Below are 18765 nucleotides of genomic sequence, written 5' to 3' on the forward strand. Positions count from 1 at the left end.
TGATGGGGCAGAAGGACAGAATAGGGATTTTAAACTGGAACGTAAGTATGCATTGCAATCCTATAGTATATTGCACATGTAGCAAAAATTAGAATTGATGTGATAACACAGGTTTCTGTTATAGATAAACTGTTATACCTGCTCCATTAAAGACAACAAATCTTAAGAATAACCCATAATACATTACACTAAGTTATATAAATGATTTAATATGTTCTAATTTTTCATTTCTAATTATTATTAATTTTATATATGTAAATATATAATATCATGCCCAAAAATAGCAATCTCAAATCCACACATTAACTATGGGCTCATTATAAAGTATTCACAATAGTAATGAACCAACATGGTTATATTAGACCATTCAAACTGAAAATGGACTCATTACAACATTTTTGACAATTTATGTACAAAAGTCACAGCAACAACTCAAGATAAAAATATTAAGCCATTCCCATTTTTAACTTTATTTTAAACATATACAAACATCATTCTGTAAAAAAAGTAATACAAATTATATACTTCAGAAATTAATTAGTTCTATTAACCTGAAAGAAACTGCACAATTGATATTCTGAAACGATATATATGGTGTTCCAATATAGTAAGCATCAGCAATATATTAAAAAGATCATAAAAACGAATAAACCTTGTTATTCTCATCATTCTAAGAGACAGGATGGTCTTATATACCAAACGAGCCTTAATTTCTAACATATTTTATATTGTTTTTCTGAAAAATAACTGTTTTTTTTAAACTGGTATTTGAGTGATAAATCATAAATGATTATGTTGTAATGTTATGCTTTTACAGTAGATGGAACCGCATTTGATTCACCTAGGCTATATTAAGCTGATCATCTTTGGATAGAGGTTTATAAAATGTTTACATTTAAGCTCCGCATTAACACAATATACTGCTTGTCCAAACTGAGATACTGTAGCTCCTCATGATTTCAAAAACACTGAAACTGCACTAAGCATTACAAGTACCTGTATGCAACAGTACAGTACATTGGGCCTTATTTGGAGCAAAGTTGACTATCTGATAATTTTAATTGCTTCTCACAGGAATTAATCTGTTAGTGATAGTCTTTTTCTGGTTTTCCATTAATTGTAAAGCAGAAGTATGTATTCCCCATGAGAAATCATGGTCCAGTTCATGAAAAACAGCAATCAGTCTGTCTGCTTTGCAAGTTTTTCTTGTGGTAACGATCAGAATTTGCTGTTTAGGCTAAATATTAAACACAGTCCTAAACTGAATGTTTGAAAACAATACAGTCTTTCCAAAACATTCATGCTTTTTCATATTGTATGCATTTATATATATTCTATTTTTATATCTTAGGGGAGTAATATTTTAACTTAACTATACTATAACTATAACTTCACACACTACTTAATCTGGTGAGGATACAATAAAAATATCTTAACAATATATTCTTTTTGACAGCAGCCATGTCACCCTGCAATTTACATCTGGCAACCCACTGAAGCTAAGCAAGTGTGAGCCTGGTCAGTCCCTGGATAGGAGACCTCCTGGGAAAACTAAGGTTGCTGCTGGAAGAGATGTTAGTGGGGCAAACAGGGGGCACTCACCCTGTGGTCTATGTGGGTCCTAACGCTCCAGTATAGCGACGGGACACTGTACTGTAAAAAGGCACCATCCTTAGGATGAGACGTAAAATCAAGGTCCTGACCCTCTCTGGACATTTAAAAAATCCCAAGGCATTTCTCAAAAAGAGTAGTGGTGTAATCTCGGCATCCTGGCCAAATTTTCTCATTGGCCTTTAACAATCATTGCCTCCTAATAATCCACCTCTATGAACTGGCTTCATCACTCTGTTCTCCTCCCAACTGATAGCTGAGGTGTGGTGGGCATACTGGTGCACTATGGCTGCCGTTGCATCATTCAGGTGGATGCTGCACATCGATGGTGTTGGAGGGGAGTCCTCATTACCTGTAAAGTGCTTTGAATGGACTGTCCAGAAAAGCACTATATAAGTGTAAGCAATTATTATTATTATTATTATTATTATTATTATTAAATTGTATGATTCTATTCAGGAATTCTTGATAGTTTCATGTTTTGAGACAAATCTATAAATGAAGTACTTTCCATATCCTACAAATAATGCATGAAATAGTTGCTTGAGGATACCTAATACCTAATGAAGCAGTACAAATCAAAGCAATGATCTGCTTTGAAAAATAATGATTTTGAGAAGACACTCCAAGTAAGAACAAATGTTATAGACGGACAATTCAATGTGGTGAGAAAGCTGCAGACGTGGAAGAGAGTGCAACAGTTTAGGAGGAAGGAACAGAGAACTCACAAACAGGGGTTAAAAGGTTACTAACACACCCTTGTGGGTGCTAGTGATGTTCAAGATAGGGGTGAGGTAATGTATTTGGAAAATGTTTACAAATTCTTTAGAGTTTTCTAATACTAATATTTTCCCAATTGGGGAAGATGAAGTTAACCTAATTCAAATTCTAAAATTGAAGAAGCTTCTGATTTCAGTTAATCATAACAGCCAAGTTAAATGAAAAAATAATTGAAATAATATGTCAAGTGCACAGGTTGGTCAACTGTTTTTATTTTGAATGGAACTGAATGCTTCTGAAAGGAGGCCAAATAACTCAATCACAGTAATACTGACTGAATTGAAACATATTTTAATAAAGCTCCAGGTGGTTTGTCTGCCTCACGTCTCACTGGTGGAGCACTGCTTTCAGAAAACAGCAAGCACTTGGTCAGATAATGTGGAAGAAAGGTTACCTTCACCTAATTCGTCTGTTCAGTAGATGTTGATTTAGCTGACCAGATTGCCAGTGGTAGTCAGTACCAGCTCCACCTTTTTTTTAGGTTCAGCAGCACGAAGGAAGGTGAGAAGCTTGATACTGATCCCTAATCTATTCTTGGAGTGCAAGAGGCAATATTTGTTAAGTAAACATTGTGTTCTCTGAATTCTGTAGAAGAAAAATAATTTGAACTGCTAAATTAAAAATAGTATCATAGTATTATATCAAAATAAGAATGAATTTAATGTTGCAATATTAAAATTACATTTCAAAATGTCAAACATTTCTACCATTACTACAGTATGTCGTGGTAGTGTATTTAATATTACAGTTAGCAGATGCAATTAGCATTTTATTCCAGCTGCGTCATAAGAAATATACACATGAAGTTAAAATCTGGCAAGGGCAACCAAATTTTCTCTATATCATTTAGCTAAGTAGTCGAATAGATTAGCCATTGACAATGGCTGCCAATTTTAGGCTGCAAAATGTAAAGTAATGTAAGATACAACATAATATCTGTGCATTTTTCAATTTTAGTAGGAAAGACCCATATTAAAGCAGCTATGCATTCTCTTTGAATATTTTGATATTTTATAAACAGGACAGGACCAACATATGGATCACAATGTGCATCAGCACAATCTGCATCTACACTGACCTATAAATAGAGGAGACATGCAGAATCCTGCAATACATGCAAAGGCCCATCTGTTCCTGTTATCATTAACAATTAAAAGCGAATGAGCAACCCGATCTTTCTGACAGCCTTTTGTACAGAACACAGAACTGCAGGAGATTAATGGCACAAAGGGGAACACGCTCACGCCAGAAACCCAACAGCAGCAGCAAAGAGTCGATGGGGAGGTGGTGGGGGTAAGGGTCAGAGCTGTTTGCATGTGTGGGTCAGAATGAATGCTGGCAAGCATCACAAACAGAGTCTTGCTGTCTGGCACAGGACCACGAGTGTCTGACAAAAAATACAAATGGAAAACAATAACAGTGACTTCTTCATGGATTAATGCAATTTCATTAATAACCAAGTGCATTTGTCCTGCACCAGTTGTAAGTGGCTATCTGGTACTTCTGCACTTTTGGATACAGATTAAATGCACATATCTGATATGTACATTTGAGATGTATAATGCATACAGTACAAACTGTTTTAGGAATAAATAGATTAGACGTAAGTTAAATACATTACTATGATCAGATATTGAGACAAATGTAATATAAAGCTTGTAATCTGATTACACTAGCTGTCAATGATTTTTAAGATAACATTTCTGGATTACTTTTAGAAAAGAAAAACAACACAGAAGAAAATTATAAGTGGCCCAAGGCTCAGTTTACCAGTAGAAAAGCAGCTGTTCTCCGCTGCTGTTATCTGATGAGTTAAAAAGCAGAACTTTATAAACCACACAGAGTACTATAAAGCTCAGTAGCAGGTCTGGGATTCACCTAACTAGTGTGAAGCACTGTCTTCTTTGTACAACTGACCAATAATTAGTTAGCAAAGGAAGGCAATACAGCTGCCATATGTAGAAGCAGCTACCATATACTATAACGGACCTATCACAATACATTATATCAATCACTGTTGTGAGGAAAAGTTTGTGAAACCTTCGGAATCATCTGTATTCCTGCATTAATTGCTCCTGTAGTGTGATCTGATCTTCACCTTAGTCTAAAAATAGATCAACACAATCTCACAATTTGTATTTTTCTTGTCTACACTGAACGCACTGTTTATCATTCATTGTCTATGTTGGATAAAGTATGTGAACCTCTAGGATAACGATTTCTTTTAAAAGGGGTAATGGGAGTCAGGAGTTCCAATAAATACAAAGGAACTGGTGGTAGATTTCAGGAGGAAAAAGGTCAAACCTACTCCTGTCTACATCCATGGGAGTGGCGTGGAGATGGTGGACTCGTACAAGTACCTGGGAGTGCACATCGACGATAGACTGGAATGGTCTAAGAACATCGAGGCCATCTATAAGAACGGACAGAGCCGACTTTACTTCTTGAGGAGGCTCAGGTCCTTCAATGTGTGTAGTAAGATGCTACACATGTTTTATCAGTCGGTGGTAGCGAGTGCCATTTTCTACGCAGTGGTGTGCTGGGGCTCTGGGATTAGAGCAGTAGATTCCAAAAGGCTGAACAAGCTCATCAGGAGAGCGAGCTCTGTCATTGGGTCTGACCTGGACCCCTTGGAGGTAGTGGCTGAGAGGAGAATGATGTCCAAACTGGAGGCCATCATGGACAACTTCTCCCATCCCCTCTATGACAGGCTTGCAGGAATGAAGAGCACGTTCAGCAATAGACTGATTCACCCACGGTGCGACAGGGAGCGCTACAGGAGGTCATTCTTGCCGTCTGCCATAAGACTGTACAACGCATCCACCTTGCGTCTTGGCAGAGGCAACAGCGACAGTGACCTGTTTCTGGACTAAACGCATATACACATATACTGCTACATCTGTTCTCTTTCTTTTTCTTTTTCCCGTTTACAACCACTTTTGTGCAATATATGCCAGGGACCTGTGCAATACATTTATATTTATATTTATATCTATGGTTACATCTATATTTATATTCATACGTGTGATACGATTTTCTGTGTACTGTTCTGTTCTAGTTTCCTCTTGTGTGTCCGGACTGTGAGTAACTCTTGTATTGTATTGTATGTATTGTACTATTAGTATATAATTCGTTACACTGTGGCTGTGTTGTGTGTGTTAAGCTGCTGTTGTACTGCAATTTCCCTCACGGGATCAATAAAGTATCTATCTATCTAAATGAAATTACAATCAGGTGTGGGTTGAGGTGCCCAGCTCTATAAAATAACCCACAAAGTTTGATTATCAACATTCTGTTCTGCACAACAATGATTTGTTGAAGTGAAACATGCCCCAAACAAAAGAGGTTTCAGAGGACGGCAGAAAAAGAGTTGTTGGTCATAAGGCTGGTAAAAGTTTTACGGAAGCATTTCTAAAGGCTTATGCCATCGTCAATCCACAGTCAGGCAGATAGTGTACAAATGGAAGAAATTTAGCAAAACCATTGTTACACTTGTGGTTGTCCAACAAAAATCACAGCAAGAGCAAGCCATACAATGCTCAAGAAGGTGACAAAGAACCCTAGGGTAACAGCTAAAGATGTGCTGGTGTCTCTTGCACTGGCTAGTGCCTGAGGTCATGAGTCCACAGTAAGAAAAGTGCAGAATAACAGTGGTGTGCATGGGTGGATACCACAGAGGGAACAACTGCTCTCTTAATTTTGCCATAGACCACCTGGACGTTCCACAGCACTACTAGTACAGTGTTCTGTGGACAGAGGAGACAAAAGTGAAACTTTTTGGCATACTGTAAATACGCAATGTTATGTTGGTAACACTGTATACCAACAAAAAAACATGAAGCATGGTGGTGGGAGAATCATGATAATCTGTTTTGCCACCTCAGGGCTGGACGGCTTGCAATCATTGAGGGAACAATGAATTCCAAATTGTATCAGCAAATTCAAATTAGGGTATCTGTGATCTGAAGCATAATAGAAGTCAGGACTTTAATAGAATCCTGACGTTAACCCAATTAAAATATTGTGGCGTGACCCGAAGCAAAATACCTCCAAACCAATGTGCAGGACTGATCAACAGCTACAGGAAATGTTTCATTGAGGTCATTGCTGCTAAAGGATGTTCCACCAGTTATTAAACCCAAAGGTTTGGATACTTTTTTCAGCATAGACAGTGAATGTTTAAACAATGTGTTCACAAACTTTTTCTCTCCACTGTAAATAATAAGATTCATATTTTAAATAATTATCAAAGATACTTTGAAATTATATTTCATGAAAAAATTCAAGAAGACAAGAAGGATGATTTACTAAATTTCAGATTTTCAAGGACAGCTTTCGTTTTAAAATCACTATTAAAATCACATCTTGTCACTGTTAGACGTTTGATCCTTACAAGCCATATTTTCCCTGGACTGTGCGATGTATAGTGAAAAGGGTTATATTATAACTTGCATAGCTCTACTGGGAATTACACACAGGGAAGACTGCAGTATAATGTGTCCACAGCTTCAAAGTAGTCCATGCCAGGGCACAAACTCACAATGACATTTTAGAGACAACAATGAACCTAGCACATGTAAACTCCACATAGAAGACATATCAGCCTGAAATCAAACTTAATGTCATCCAATGTCAGAGAGACAGCAGTGCTAACTGCCATGACAACCTAAAAGAACATTCCAAACAACCTCATCAGCATAATACTAAAACATTAGTTTCTAGGGAAAGAATTAAACAATTTAAAATACTTACACATCTACTTCTATGGAAAAGAAAAGCCTGGAAAATGGAAAAGAAAAGACTACTTCATAAAAATTTAAATTAGACAGCAAGCACTTCCTTTCTCCTTCAGTTCTCAATTACTATGCTGGAACCTGACCTAAGTAATATCACAGTGGTGACAAACAAGCAATGATGCTTATTCATGAAAACAAAACTGTTTACTTTGCCTAATTTATTTTTTCAGCTTCTAAATGTAAAACACCTAAACCACTAACAATAAAGGTAAACATAGTGCACGATAGCTCATAATTGCCAGCTGTTGAATGAATTGATTCAATTCATGTTTGTATTCTTTTATTTTCGAATCTTTATCTTTAGAATGCTTTTACTCTGAACAGTAAAAGTGGATTTATTCTGTGCTATCTTATGAATATACTTTTGGGTATACTCTTATCTTATGTGTAATATTTTAGACTGTTCTCACAAGTCAACAGTTACAAAGCAGAGAACCCTGATGAGATTGTGGCATTTGTTTATTTTACACATGAAAAGCACCTACAGCAGACTAGACTGTTAATTAACACCCAGCTATAATTTGTTTATATTAACCATCACAACAACGTTTTCTCCTAATTCTTGGTTAGCCCTCCTTTTCACAGATCACATCTGTCACAACTGTTTCAACACAGAAAGAATTTCAAAGCCTATAAAAAGCACAAACTATGTTCCCCATGCAACTCTACTAAGAACTCCACTTCAGACACAAGCTAGCCTTATAATACTTGTTACAATATTAGATTTGTTAAATCAAAATATAGTCATAAATGATTGTCAATAGGTTTCTTATTTTTACTGATAGTAAAAACCTTCAGTTGTAGCAAAAGATATTTAAATTGCATGCTGAACATGAAAACTGGTGATGTGAAATGCTGATGATTTCTCTGTGCAAAAAGGAGGAAGTCAGACAGTATCTTGAACCAGATGCAAGCAGCATATATTCTCCTCTCAGACATCCTATGAAACATTAAATGCCCAAAACATTATAGCATTATACCAGTTTCCCCAGCATTGTAACAGTCTGTTGAAAGCAGTGTTGTCCATTGGATGAAATATTAAACCAGGCTCCTGATTACCTGGTCATTAAAGACCCCGTGGTAGTGTCTGTAAGCATAAGGGTATTAACCCTAGTGTCACAGCAAAATTCCACTCTGGGCTTGCACAATCTGACGAAGCAATTTTTCACTCCTCCTGATCTTAGTAGTGGGAATGCGACACATCTATAAATGCTTCACTAACATCACTAACATCAATAGAAACTCAGATGATCATAAAATGATTAATAGAACATGTGTTAAACCCCTTTTTTATACAGCTTAACCTGAACAGTTATGCATTTACTTTTCTTAAATTGTTTGTCTCTCCTGTGGTGCTCTTGGTTAAACAATACACCTGCAGGCACTTTTATTTGATCCTCAGTGGCTGGATTGCACTAGACAAAGACATCATCTGAGGACATTAGGGGTTACTGTGTTTCCTCTGAGCTTTATAACCCAAGAATCACAAAGCCATAGTCACAAATCATATTGAATATAAAATGCAAATGTGAAGGGTATTCAGTAAATTATGAAGTTATTCAATTAAATATGTAGAATCTTGCCAAATTACAATAAGTAATCCAAATTCACAATTTTCTCACAGTACTTCAATGTTGTAGCAATAACATTGGGTCCTGCAAAAGACCACACTGTCAGATTTGGATGTGTTTGTGTCCACTCAGTTTTGTGATTAGTATTATGCCACACTTGCATTATTCTTTATTTTAATATAAGATGGTCCTATAATGAAGAATATATATGGAGAATTTGAACAAAATTAGATTATAAATAAAACATTTCTTATGTTTTTTTCTTTACTCAAATACATACTGTACAAAAATTTCCTTTACAACAGTTGTCTTCACACTCAAATATCTACAAATCCAAAATACATTTTATATGCTCTTTTTCTTCATAATATAGCATTTCCTTATCTGTAACATAACAGATAAAAACATAATTTGGACTGAAGGTTGCTGCCTGAAGGCAATATAGGTTCTTGTGTTCAAAAATATATTGTCTTCCACAAGGGAAATGGAGTTTTTTTCCCCACCAATGTTATAACAGAGATTTCCTTTTTGAACATTATTAAGTAAAGAGTTATGCTTGCGTTTGTTGTTGTAGGAGCTACAGTATTTCCACCAGAAAAAATAGTTCCTGGACACTGTATGATTAATTTGAATAGGAAGTTTTATCGTATCACTGTTACTGATCATGAAGATCAGCTGTAGACTGTTTACATGACTGAAAATAATATATTTTTTAATATTGCAAGTTAAATCTGCAATTAAGTTCTGTAAGTGCTTTTTGCAGACCAGAGGTTTTCTGTGACCAATTGTTAAAATAGCTAATGAGTTTCTGTCTCAGTGTCATATTGTTTTCATTAAATTAATTAGGCACACAACAGGGACAACACTGCTGATGGATCCCAACTGTCTTGCTTATGTGGCCTCATCTGTAGAGCGCTCTACACATTATAGCCCAATTCAAGTTATATGACATTCATTTTAAAATGCAAATCAATTTCTTTTGGGTAATAGGACATTTTATTTTTAGCATTTCCCAGAGGAATAATAGTGACTTAGAACGAGGCAAGGAAGCTCATACAATGACATATGGACACATTCTAAACCTTTGATTGCATTTTATTTATAGTATTTTGTGCCCATCTTCAATATATAACCAGCTGTAAAAATATTTATTTTTGGAATTAACACATTTTTAAAAGGTATTATATAACCTTATATATTTTTTGCCTAGGTCTCCAAGCCTAGGAAATTAAATGGTCATACAATGACCATTTCTGTGCAGTTTATTTTCATGGGTTCAATGTCACAATTTGATACTTGGTGATGCTGCTGATTAACTATAATTTTCTCTATAGCTACCATCCAATATATCCAATGGATTATTTTCTCAGAAAGAAACGTGTACAACTAGCAATCAATCCAGAAAAATTTCCCAACAGCAAAGTTTCACACTAATTAAAAATAAGTTACAGGATTTAAATGATCCATTACCATTTCGTTCAAAACGTTCCATGACACTTGAACATCTGTAATGTTTTCTAAAAATGTTTAAATAAAATTATGAAATTACTGCAGAGGAAGATACACCCATGTTTACAGTATGAAAGATTTTCCCAAACCCTGTGGTAAAAACATATTGCAATAATAGAGCATACAATGCAGCTAGCATATTAAAGGGTCATCTCACACCATATAGAACACTCTATGCCTTAACACTGCAAAATGCTTTTCCAAACTTTATTTCATTTATTATTTTCAAGCTACGACTAAAAAGAAAATTGAGTATTTAATTAGACTATGCTCCATCCTCAGCTTTTATGATGCATACAAATGACAATTAAAAAAATAGAATTGTCCTGTTACATTTTAACAAGATAAAAAGACTACAGATTACAAAACTGCAAAACCTAAAACTATTAAGCACATGCCAGTGATATCATTTGTGCCTGGCAATGTAGAGACTATAAGAAAACACCATCCCAAACAGACACAGTTGGATAGTTCTCTATCATTACAGATCGAACTACACAATTTGAAAACACCTTAGGCATGATATCCTACTCAGGTTTTGTAATAAAGCATTCTGGATGAATAAAAAACAACTTGAATATGTGATTTTAGGGGAAGTAATTTATTTTAGAATTTACTTTGCTATAAAAATGATTTGGTAAGCAGTACATTATACCTGACTGTGTGGTTCCTATGAAACATCCTGCTGATCTACACGTAAGTGATGTTTAAAGTCAAGTTTGTCAGCTGACATATGTTTTGTTTATGAAGCATTTACATCTCATACCCTGGAATCTACTGGATAGAGTGAATGATGGAACATATCCCCCAGCATCAGTTCACCACTATAATAAGTAAGTGAGGGACAAATTATGGATGTTTTGTTACCAACAGTTTAGTTATAATTCTAGCATGACTAACAGATATCATGGATCAAGTGATAAGAGAACATAAGAAAAGATATAAAAGAGAGGAGGCCATCTTGATTCTTTTGTTGCTAGTAACTAAGGGATCAATGGATCTCATCCAGCTGTTTTTTTTAATAAGCTCCAACAACTTCCCTAGTCAAAAGTACTCAACTTTGCCATTCAGAGTCTGGTGTATTTTATCAGACCCGCATGGTCTGTCTTGGACACTGATATAAATGTAGACCCCAAAACATCTGGTAGCTTAGACTTGTGCATTATTACAGGTGGGAAACAAGACAGTTATGTAAAAGACATACCAGAAAAATGGAAGTGCAAGAAGATAAGACAATTCATATCTTTAAGGAATTTGGTGGGGTGCTTATTAAAATACAGTTGTAACTTCTTTATACTGGTTATTTTCAAACATAAATGTTAAGAAAGGAATAGCAATATATCATGTTATTGACACATATATTCCACTCATTGTATATTTAGAGCCCTTGGTGTTAAAACTAAAAAAACTTATCTAACGCTTAATACCAAAGCATATTGATCTTTCTGTCTAGAAATAAATTTTCAACAGGTTAGATTGCATCCAAAGAATGAAAGCAGAAACTAAAAATTGGGATGAAGTAGTCACAAGTAATGCATAGCAAACTGATGATACTAACAGATACCTTTAAATATTAAAGATATCTGATTATTTTCCCTGGAAGTACGTACTTGCCTTCACAGAACCACAACTGTATTTCCTTAAGAACCCATCAATAAAACTTATATTCTGTTGGCGGTAATCTCTCATTATATTAATCCTTGCCTCTTGTATTATTTATTTCCACTGGGAGAGTCCCATTTTTCCTGTATGACAAAGAAACATCATGACATGAAAAGAGCAATAAAAGTCTTCAATCACTTTTATTAATCTCAATATTGGTTTAATTATTTTTGGCATTGATTTGTCATCTGAAATTGTGAATTATTTGCAAGTAAGAACACACTTTTAACAACATAACATTTTCCATCAGCTGAGAATCATATAATTCACCATGAAACATCAAACACATTTTGGAATATTAAATATAAGGAAATTCAAATGTACTCCTTTAGCTCCGAACAAACTACTGGAGTAAGTACTCTTTTTGAAGAGTAATGATTATCACAACAAATTATGTCCTAATACTAATTTTACAGAAAGCTGAGGTGCATACTTTGGTTCTTGAGGTGGTAAAGGAAATTTGCCATGATAAGATTTTTATCATATGGAAAGCTAAGAATTTGAGCTACAAAGAAAACATTAAGTAAAGGGTAAGACAAATAAAGACCAGCAGACCACAGAAACAGAGCTGTTCTTCTGTAAGTAACTGTACAAGTATATGTATTTTATGCTCATGATCAAGGTTACATGCACAAACTGATCCAAGGATTTCATCCAAACATTTATTGAATGAAACCAGGGTATCATCTTCAACACCATGGCTGAGTAGCTTGTTCCAGACCACCACAAACCTAGAAATCAGTTTTAAATGCACTTTCCTGTGGTTCATGTTTCACTGTTGGTTCTAAAGAACTCCATTGGGTTGGCTTTTTCAATTCCTTTCTAATACTTAAACCCGGATTCCAAGTAGTCTTCTCAGTTCGATTCTTTTAGCCTGTCAGTGTAGTACATTCTTTCAAACCCCAGAAGAGGCTTGTTATGTGGTGACAAGAATTGTACACAGTATTGTAACTGAGGTATAATTTTAGCATAACATCATTTTATTCAAATTTCTACTTAACTTGGCCAACTTAGCAAGTTGGCTGGTTTACTAACCAGTATAAGAATTTATGACATGTAAGTGTTCGGTCCGATAGTTATCGTAACTGCCTCAGAGTTCTTGCGTCCAAAGTTAATTCTGGCCTTACCTCCTGCTAGGTTAATTAATGTCTTTATAATGCTTTTGCACCTAAGTGTGAGTCCTGTAATGGACTGGCATACTTTATATGGTGTAGTCCTGTCTTGAGCTCTATGCCTCAGGGTAACAATGATCCTAACTAGGAAAAAAATTATCTTTTTAATAAGACATTGATGGATCATCCATCCATTTCCTAACCACTTCAACCAATTCAGGGCCGCGCTGGAGCAAGATCTTACAGGCATAGTGGGTACAAGTTGGGAAACACCCTGAACAGGACATCAATCCATTAATTGAGTACATACAAGCATTTAAGTGCAATTTATGATATTAATATCCAAATTTTCCTCCTCTGCAGAAGGTGTATAAAAACCCTAGAACTACCTTTATCTGACCAAAACACCTGTGCACAGTCCCTGTGCTCCATGGCTTATGTGCCTTCTGTCCACACTATCTTTCATGTGCATATACAGTAGTGTGAACTTAATAACCTTTTTTTCTCATCTTGGTATTTTCACAATACGCTGATGACCTGGAGACCCATCTATACAACATCAAATTTGACTAATCTGAGTGATCAAGAGTACACCATTTAAGGATTTGAACTTACTGTATAACTCTCCCATTTAGAGTCAAGATCACTAATCGGTACACCACAATGTTAGCTTGTAAGGAGCCAGTACTCCCACTACACAGATGAGGTGAAGAAGTGAGAAATTAAATTACCGCACCAATTGAATTAGGGAGGAAATTTAGGAAGGCCAAACACATGGAATTGAGCCAGTACACCAGATTTAACATCCCTGATTTTACGAGAAATGCTATGTGATCTCCAGTGTCCATGTAGTTGGAACCTTGGAATATAACACATGGACACTAGACAATGTTGCTGGTCCACTAACATCTGTTTTTTCTTAGATCTCCCATCCTTAGTTAGTCTCTAAGACCTGATGGACTCAGGCTACAAGGTGATATTCTTACCAATACAAACAAATAATCAAAACTCACCACTGCTAAAAAATAAACGTGAACATCCAGCTATTTATACCATGGATCATTATGCCACTCAATATCCTATCATAAATTACAGCTGTTGGAAACAGAATGTAATGTACTTAAGTGTTTTAATGATGAGAGAGCATGGAAGGGGAGAAGTTAACATGGCACGTTCTATACATCAATTGTTGTGAGCTCTTATGAATCCATTCTCAAATAATTACTGGGCGAGCACAGCTTCACCCATGAGAAGCATCTAACATGTGATTAACAGATAGAGCCAATAAAAACAAACACACAATGTTGTCCTGACTACTCATCAAATTTCAGTGCATAATTTAATGATGCAATTTTCTTGTTTGTCTTGGAAAGGGACACTAGCCAGTGTTATTTAAGACACACACAAAAAGAGGAAAAAAACTTCATTAGATATTAGTGCCCCAAGGCAATGACAAAGACTGTGCTCTTTGGTACAACAAATGCTCATATCAAATTAACAAAAAAAAAAGTATTGATTCATAGCATTATCATTTACCATACCATAACACACCTTAAAACAATATCACCAGCTACTGGCTTTCAAGATTTATAGGTTGAATACCTGCTCATGAAATGTACTCCCTAGGTGTGTATTTGTCTGATTTTCTCTCTGAACACATACCGTATTTAGACAAACCGTAATACCAAAGCTTGTCTGGATCATCCTTCTTCATTAAATTCTGGAAGCAACCTCAGTGGAAGGACTTGCTCATCATAGCTCCAGTCAACATACTAGAGAACCATTGTCAACAGCAAGTAAATAATACCAATAGTCATATCACTGCCAAGGGCATAACCTCACTTCAAGTATGACTTGGAAACTAAATCCATGTATCAGACTTAAAGCAACACACTACATCATAGGTTCTTTAGATTATTTAAAGTGTAATATGAACTGGCCACTTACCCTGCAGTATAAAATGGAATGAAATTCCAGATTGTTTAACCAGGTAAATGTCTTTATTGAAAGGCGCTCATTTAGGAGTTAATTTACTTAGTACATAATATTTTCAGAAAGTGTCCGAGTAAAGGAATAATCCCACAACCTTCCATGGATGTTTATATAGAACATCAAACACATCATAACATAACAAAAATAAACACTTTAACATTTTATTAGAAAGATTAATGAATTTTCATTATCTGGTTTAAAAGCATCAACAATTTACTTCTGCAAAGTGTTCTGCATTCTTAATTTCTGTTAATTTAAGGTTAATTTTCAATCTCTAGTAATCCGTCCGAAGTTAAAAGAGCACAGCAACAATTTAGCTAATTTTGATAAACATGTATTCGGCATAGTGTAATTAGTATTTGTATTTAGCCCAGTTCGCTAAAGCATGTGACCCTACCTTTATGTCTGACCGGGGCCTTCAAACAAAAGACTAAAGTGACAGGTGGGAACAATATTGTAATGACAGCGTCTACTTACCTTTATCCCTTGCTGTTGGGTGGTTAGCGTCAATTTGGTTTCATCCAGAAGCAAGACCTCGCAATAAAACTCCTCTTGAGCAGCGCAGAAACAACCCATTTCAGAGTCTTACAAATGAAACAGCGTGATAAAACAGTATTCCAGTGGCTTAGTTTTGCATCGACCAAAGGAAGAACTGCTTCTGGTTTCAGTCCAGTGATTCAGGAGTGCTTTAACTCATTCATCGGTAAAGCGTATGACAAAATAAAAATCAGACTGTTTTCCCCTAAACCGATGCTTTCAATACGTAGTAGCAAATTCTAAACTTGCGATGATGGGCTATGTAAAGTCTTCCGCAAACCAATCTGAAAGACACACAAGTAAAACGCAAGTTTGAAAAGAAAAAGGAAGAAAATATCATACACCTTGCAAACCAAGAGACTGAATTTATTAATGGACCCACTGAATGATACATTTTTAAATTCAACAACCTGATCACCATTTTTATTTAAATTTATTTTACTTTTAATTATACTTTTAATCATGAAAATAAAAAATGTCTTGTTTTCACGGCATGGACAGAGAAATGGATAGAGATAGGGTCTTATTGTTTCTTACCTTACGGAATATCTCCAAATCCTTTGTTTTTGATTGTTAATGTTGTTCCGTTTTGTTTAATTTATGTTAAAGACAAAGTAAATTTTGTTTTGTTTTACCGTTAATAAAAAGACATAATTACAAATTACTGTCCATTATATAACTATCTTTGTCATTTTCGTTTCTTTAGGTTAGATTAAGCTTACTTCAAAGACCGGGCTATGGTCTCCTCCTGAGGCTACTTACATTTGTGATGAGTACCCCCATAAGCAGCGCATTTATCATTAGCACATGGGATCTGCGCCTTAATTTATCCTCCAGGGTCGCTTTTCTTAACAGTTTTTCTTTAAATTCTTGTCCAGGTGGAGTTCCTTCTAACGTGGGTTGTACTCCGCATTCACAATTCTCTCCTACTAATATTACGGTACGATCCTGCCCCAGTTCAGGTAGCACAGCTCCCCTTGTCCCTGTGGAAATGAACATGAAAACCTACTAGTGTTTCAGCCTGTGTGCTGAGCAGTAGCTGTGTCCGTCTCCCCGGTGATGGCTCTCCCACTGTGACTCCGCCTTCACGGACTTTCTTCCTCGGGCAAGACAAGAAAAGGCGAAACTCTTCTGCCACCTGCCGGGGAAGAGCTGAGCAATCTGATTCTTAAACACCTGTCCATAGATAATGCTCAATAAATCTTGATGTAGCCAGGAGCTCTAAGAATTCACGGTTGAGTTGGATTTTTCTAGCTTGTTTTTTATTGGGGGGGGAGTGAATGCTAAGAAACTGAGGAACTGTTCTTCTGCAAGGAAAATATCCAGGCAATTTGTACATTTAATGTAAAAATATGTTAATGAAAAATGTATAGGATAAAACACTTTATAAAGCGATTTTTTGCTTTATAAACACATATATAGTAGAATTGAGTAATTTTGAATTCATTTTAAGTCATGTTTTAATATTAAAAACGATTTAACATATATAACCATATACAGTATCCTAGAAAATTCCCGATCTGATATCACATTGATATCACAATACAGTACATGCCAGAAATAAAACTTCAGAGCTGCACTAGCGAAGTGGTACTGTACGTCCTGTGCCATTTATTGAAGTAAGAAGAACTTAAAATCATACATTATTTTAATAATGCTCATTTTATTAATTTATTGACATAAAACAAGTTGGCAACGATTAAGGTACGTCATATTATCAATAAGAGCTTGACTAAGTATTACCTTAATAATTTACTGTACAAATATTCGCTTTGAGACAATGTAGAAGTTTATTAAAGAAGCAGGGGTACTGACGATCCTGTTCTACTGCACAAAGTGAATGCAAGTCAAGTGTATCATGTACTGTATCATGAAACATATAAGCCTGACTCATAACACGTGTTGCTTATTTTTATTGTTTTAAAAAGATAATTCTCTTGACAGCATAGCTTCATAAGAGGAGACCGGTTACAGTACAAAATGTATTCATCAATGATGATGAACAAAGAAAAGTGGAGTTTAATCAATTTTTCCCATTTCAATTTTAAACTGGACGTTTGAGAAAATTTCATGTTTTTAGGTTTGTTTAGGACTATCTTCATTGCTTTATGTACATTGCTTTATGCTTTATGTACCACTATTTCATTTACTTTCAGCTTTTTAAGTGTAACTATTGTTTTGTTACATGCAAATATGAAACTACTTTGCATTCATTTTTTACAGAAGTTATGTTTCGGCAAAAAAAGAAACACTGACTTTATTGCTCATTTACTGAAAGGGCGGGGCCCGCTTTTATGTATTTGTACTATTTGCGATTCAGTCGCCCTGAAATTCCAGATCTTTAGGCTCTTCTCTTTTGCATGGCTTGCTTCAATAAGATAAATGTTTTATAGTGTTTTCCTGCTTCATATAAAACGTTCAGTTTGTCAAAAGTAGGTGTCACTCCTTAAATGTTTTTAAACTATTAATTTAAATGTTATGGATTAAGTGAGCTGTTTTTTTACTGTTGTAAAAATTGATGATACCTGGTGTTGTAAATTGTTGATTAAACCTACTGGATCAATTTTAAATCAGCTGTGTATGTTATTCAAGGTATAATTTAATATAAAGCAATTTTTTCCAAGTTATGTATAGTAATGTTATGTTTTAGGACGCGTATTTTATGTTGAAAAATACGTGAGTGCTTCAGGTTATTTTCTCAGTGTTCTGTAAAAGGTGTAAGTGGCATTCCTTATGGAAAGTTAAAGTTATTTTCTTCAATATAAAAGCTTAATAATTTACAGAATTTATATTTCTTATTTCTGCTTGTTAGTCATATTTTTACCATTTTATAGTCTGTTATTGTCTTCGTACATTGGTTTGATTAGCAATGGTGAAGATTTAAAAAAATATTTATAGCTCCATCGTGTGGCAACATTGTATATTTTCTCATGGTCCCTAAACGATAGTATACGCTAAAGAAATGTTTGTCGTATCCATTTTCCCTGTTACAATTATATTTTATTTAAGTGATTATAGCTTTAGAACACTTATTTCTTTGTATCATCCAATTTCTTATATTGTCCATAATATACATATATAAATGCCATACAATATCACTTTTACCATTTGAAAGTCACTTTGTACTCTTTTTAAAATTATTTAAAATATTATGCAGGACAGTAATACTAGAAATAAAACAAAAACACTTTGCAG

At 35.1% G+C, this 18765-nt stretch overlaps 1 protein-coding gene across 3 annotated transcripts in view; it reads right to left on the reverse strand.

Annotated features, from left to right (window-relative positions):
• Window positions 1-16620, reverse strand: part of epb41l4a (erythrocyte membrane protein band 4.1 like 4A) — a 130407-nt gene extending 113787 nt beyond the window's left edge. The window contains exons 1-2 of one of the 3 annotated variants that reach the window (XM_088629366.1): window positions 16108-16620; window positions 15511-15854 (exon numbers count right to left, since the gene is read on the reverse strand). In XM_088629366.1, coding sequence (XP_088485492.1) covers window positions 15511-15609 — 99 coding nt within the window. In that variant the 5' untranslated portion in view covers window positions 15610-15854; window positions 16108-16620. The remainder of the gene's footprint in view (window positions 1-15510; window positions 15855-16107) is intronic. The other 2 variants (XM_088629365.1, XM_088629364.1) reach the window with 2 other exon arrangements.
• Between the last annotated feature and the right edge of the window lie 2145 nt (window positions 16621-18765).

Source organism: Lepisosteus platostomus, chromosome 4, assembly GCF_059453375.1.
Source record: "Lepisosteus platostomus isolate fLepPlt1 chromosome 4, fLepPlt1.hap1, whole genome shotgun sequence".
Lineage (NCBI taxonomy): Eukaryota > Metazoa > Chordata > Actinopteri > Semionotiformes > Lepisosteidae > Lepisosteus > Lepisosteus platostomus.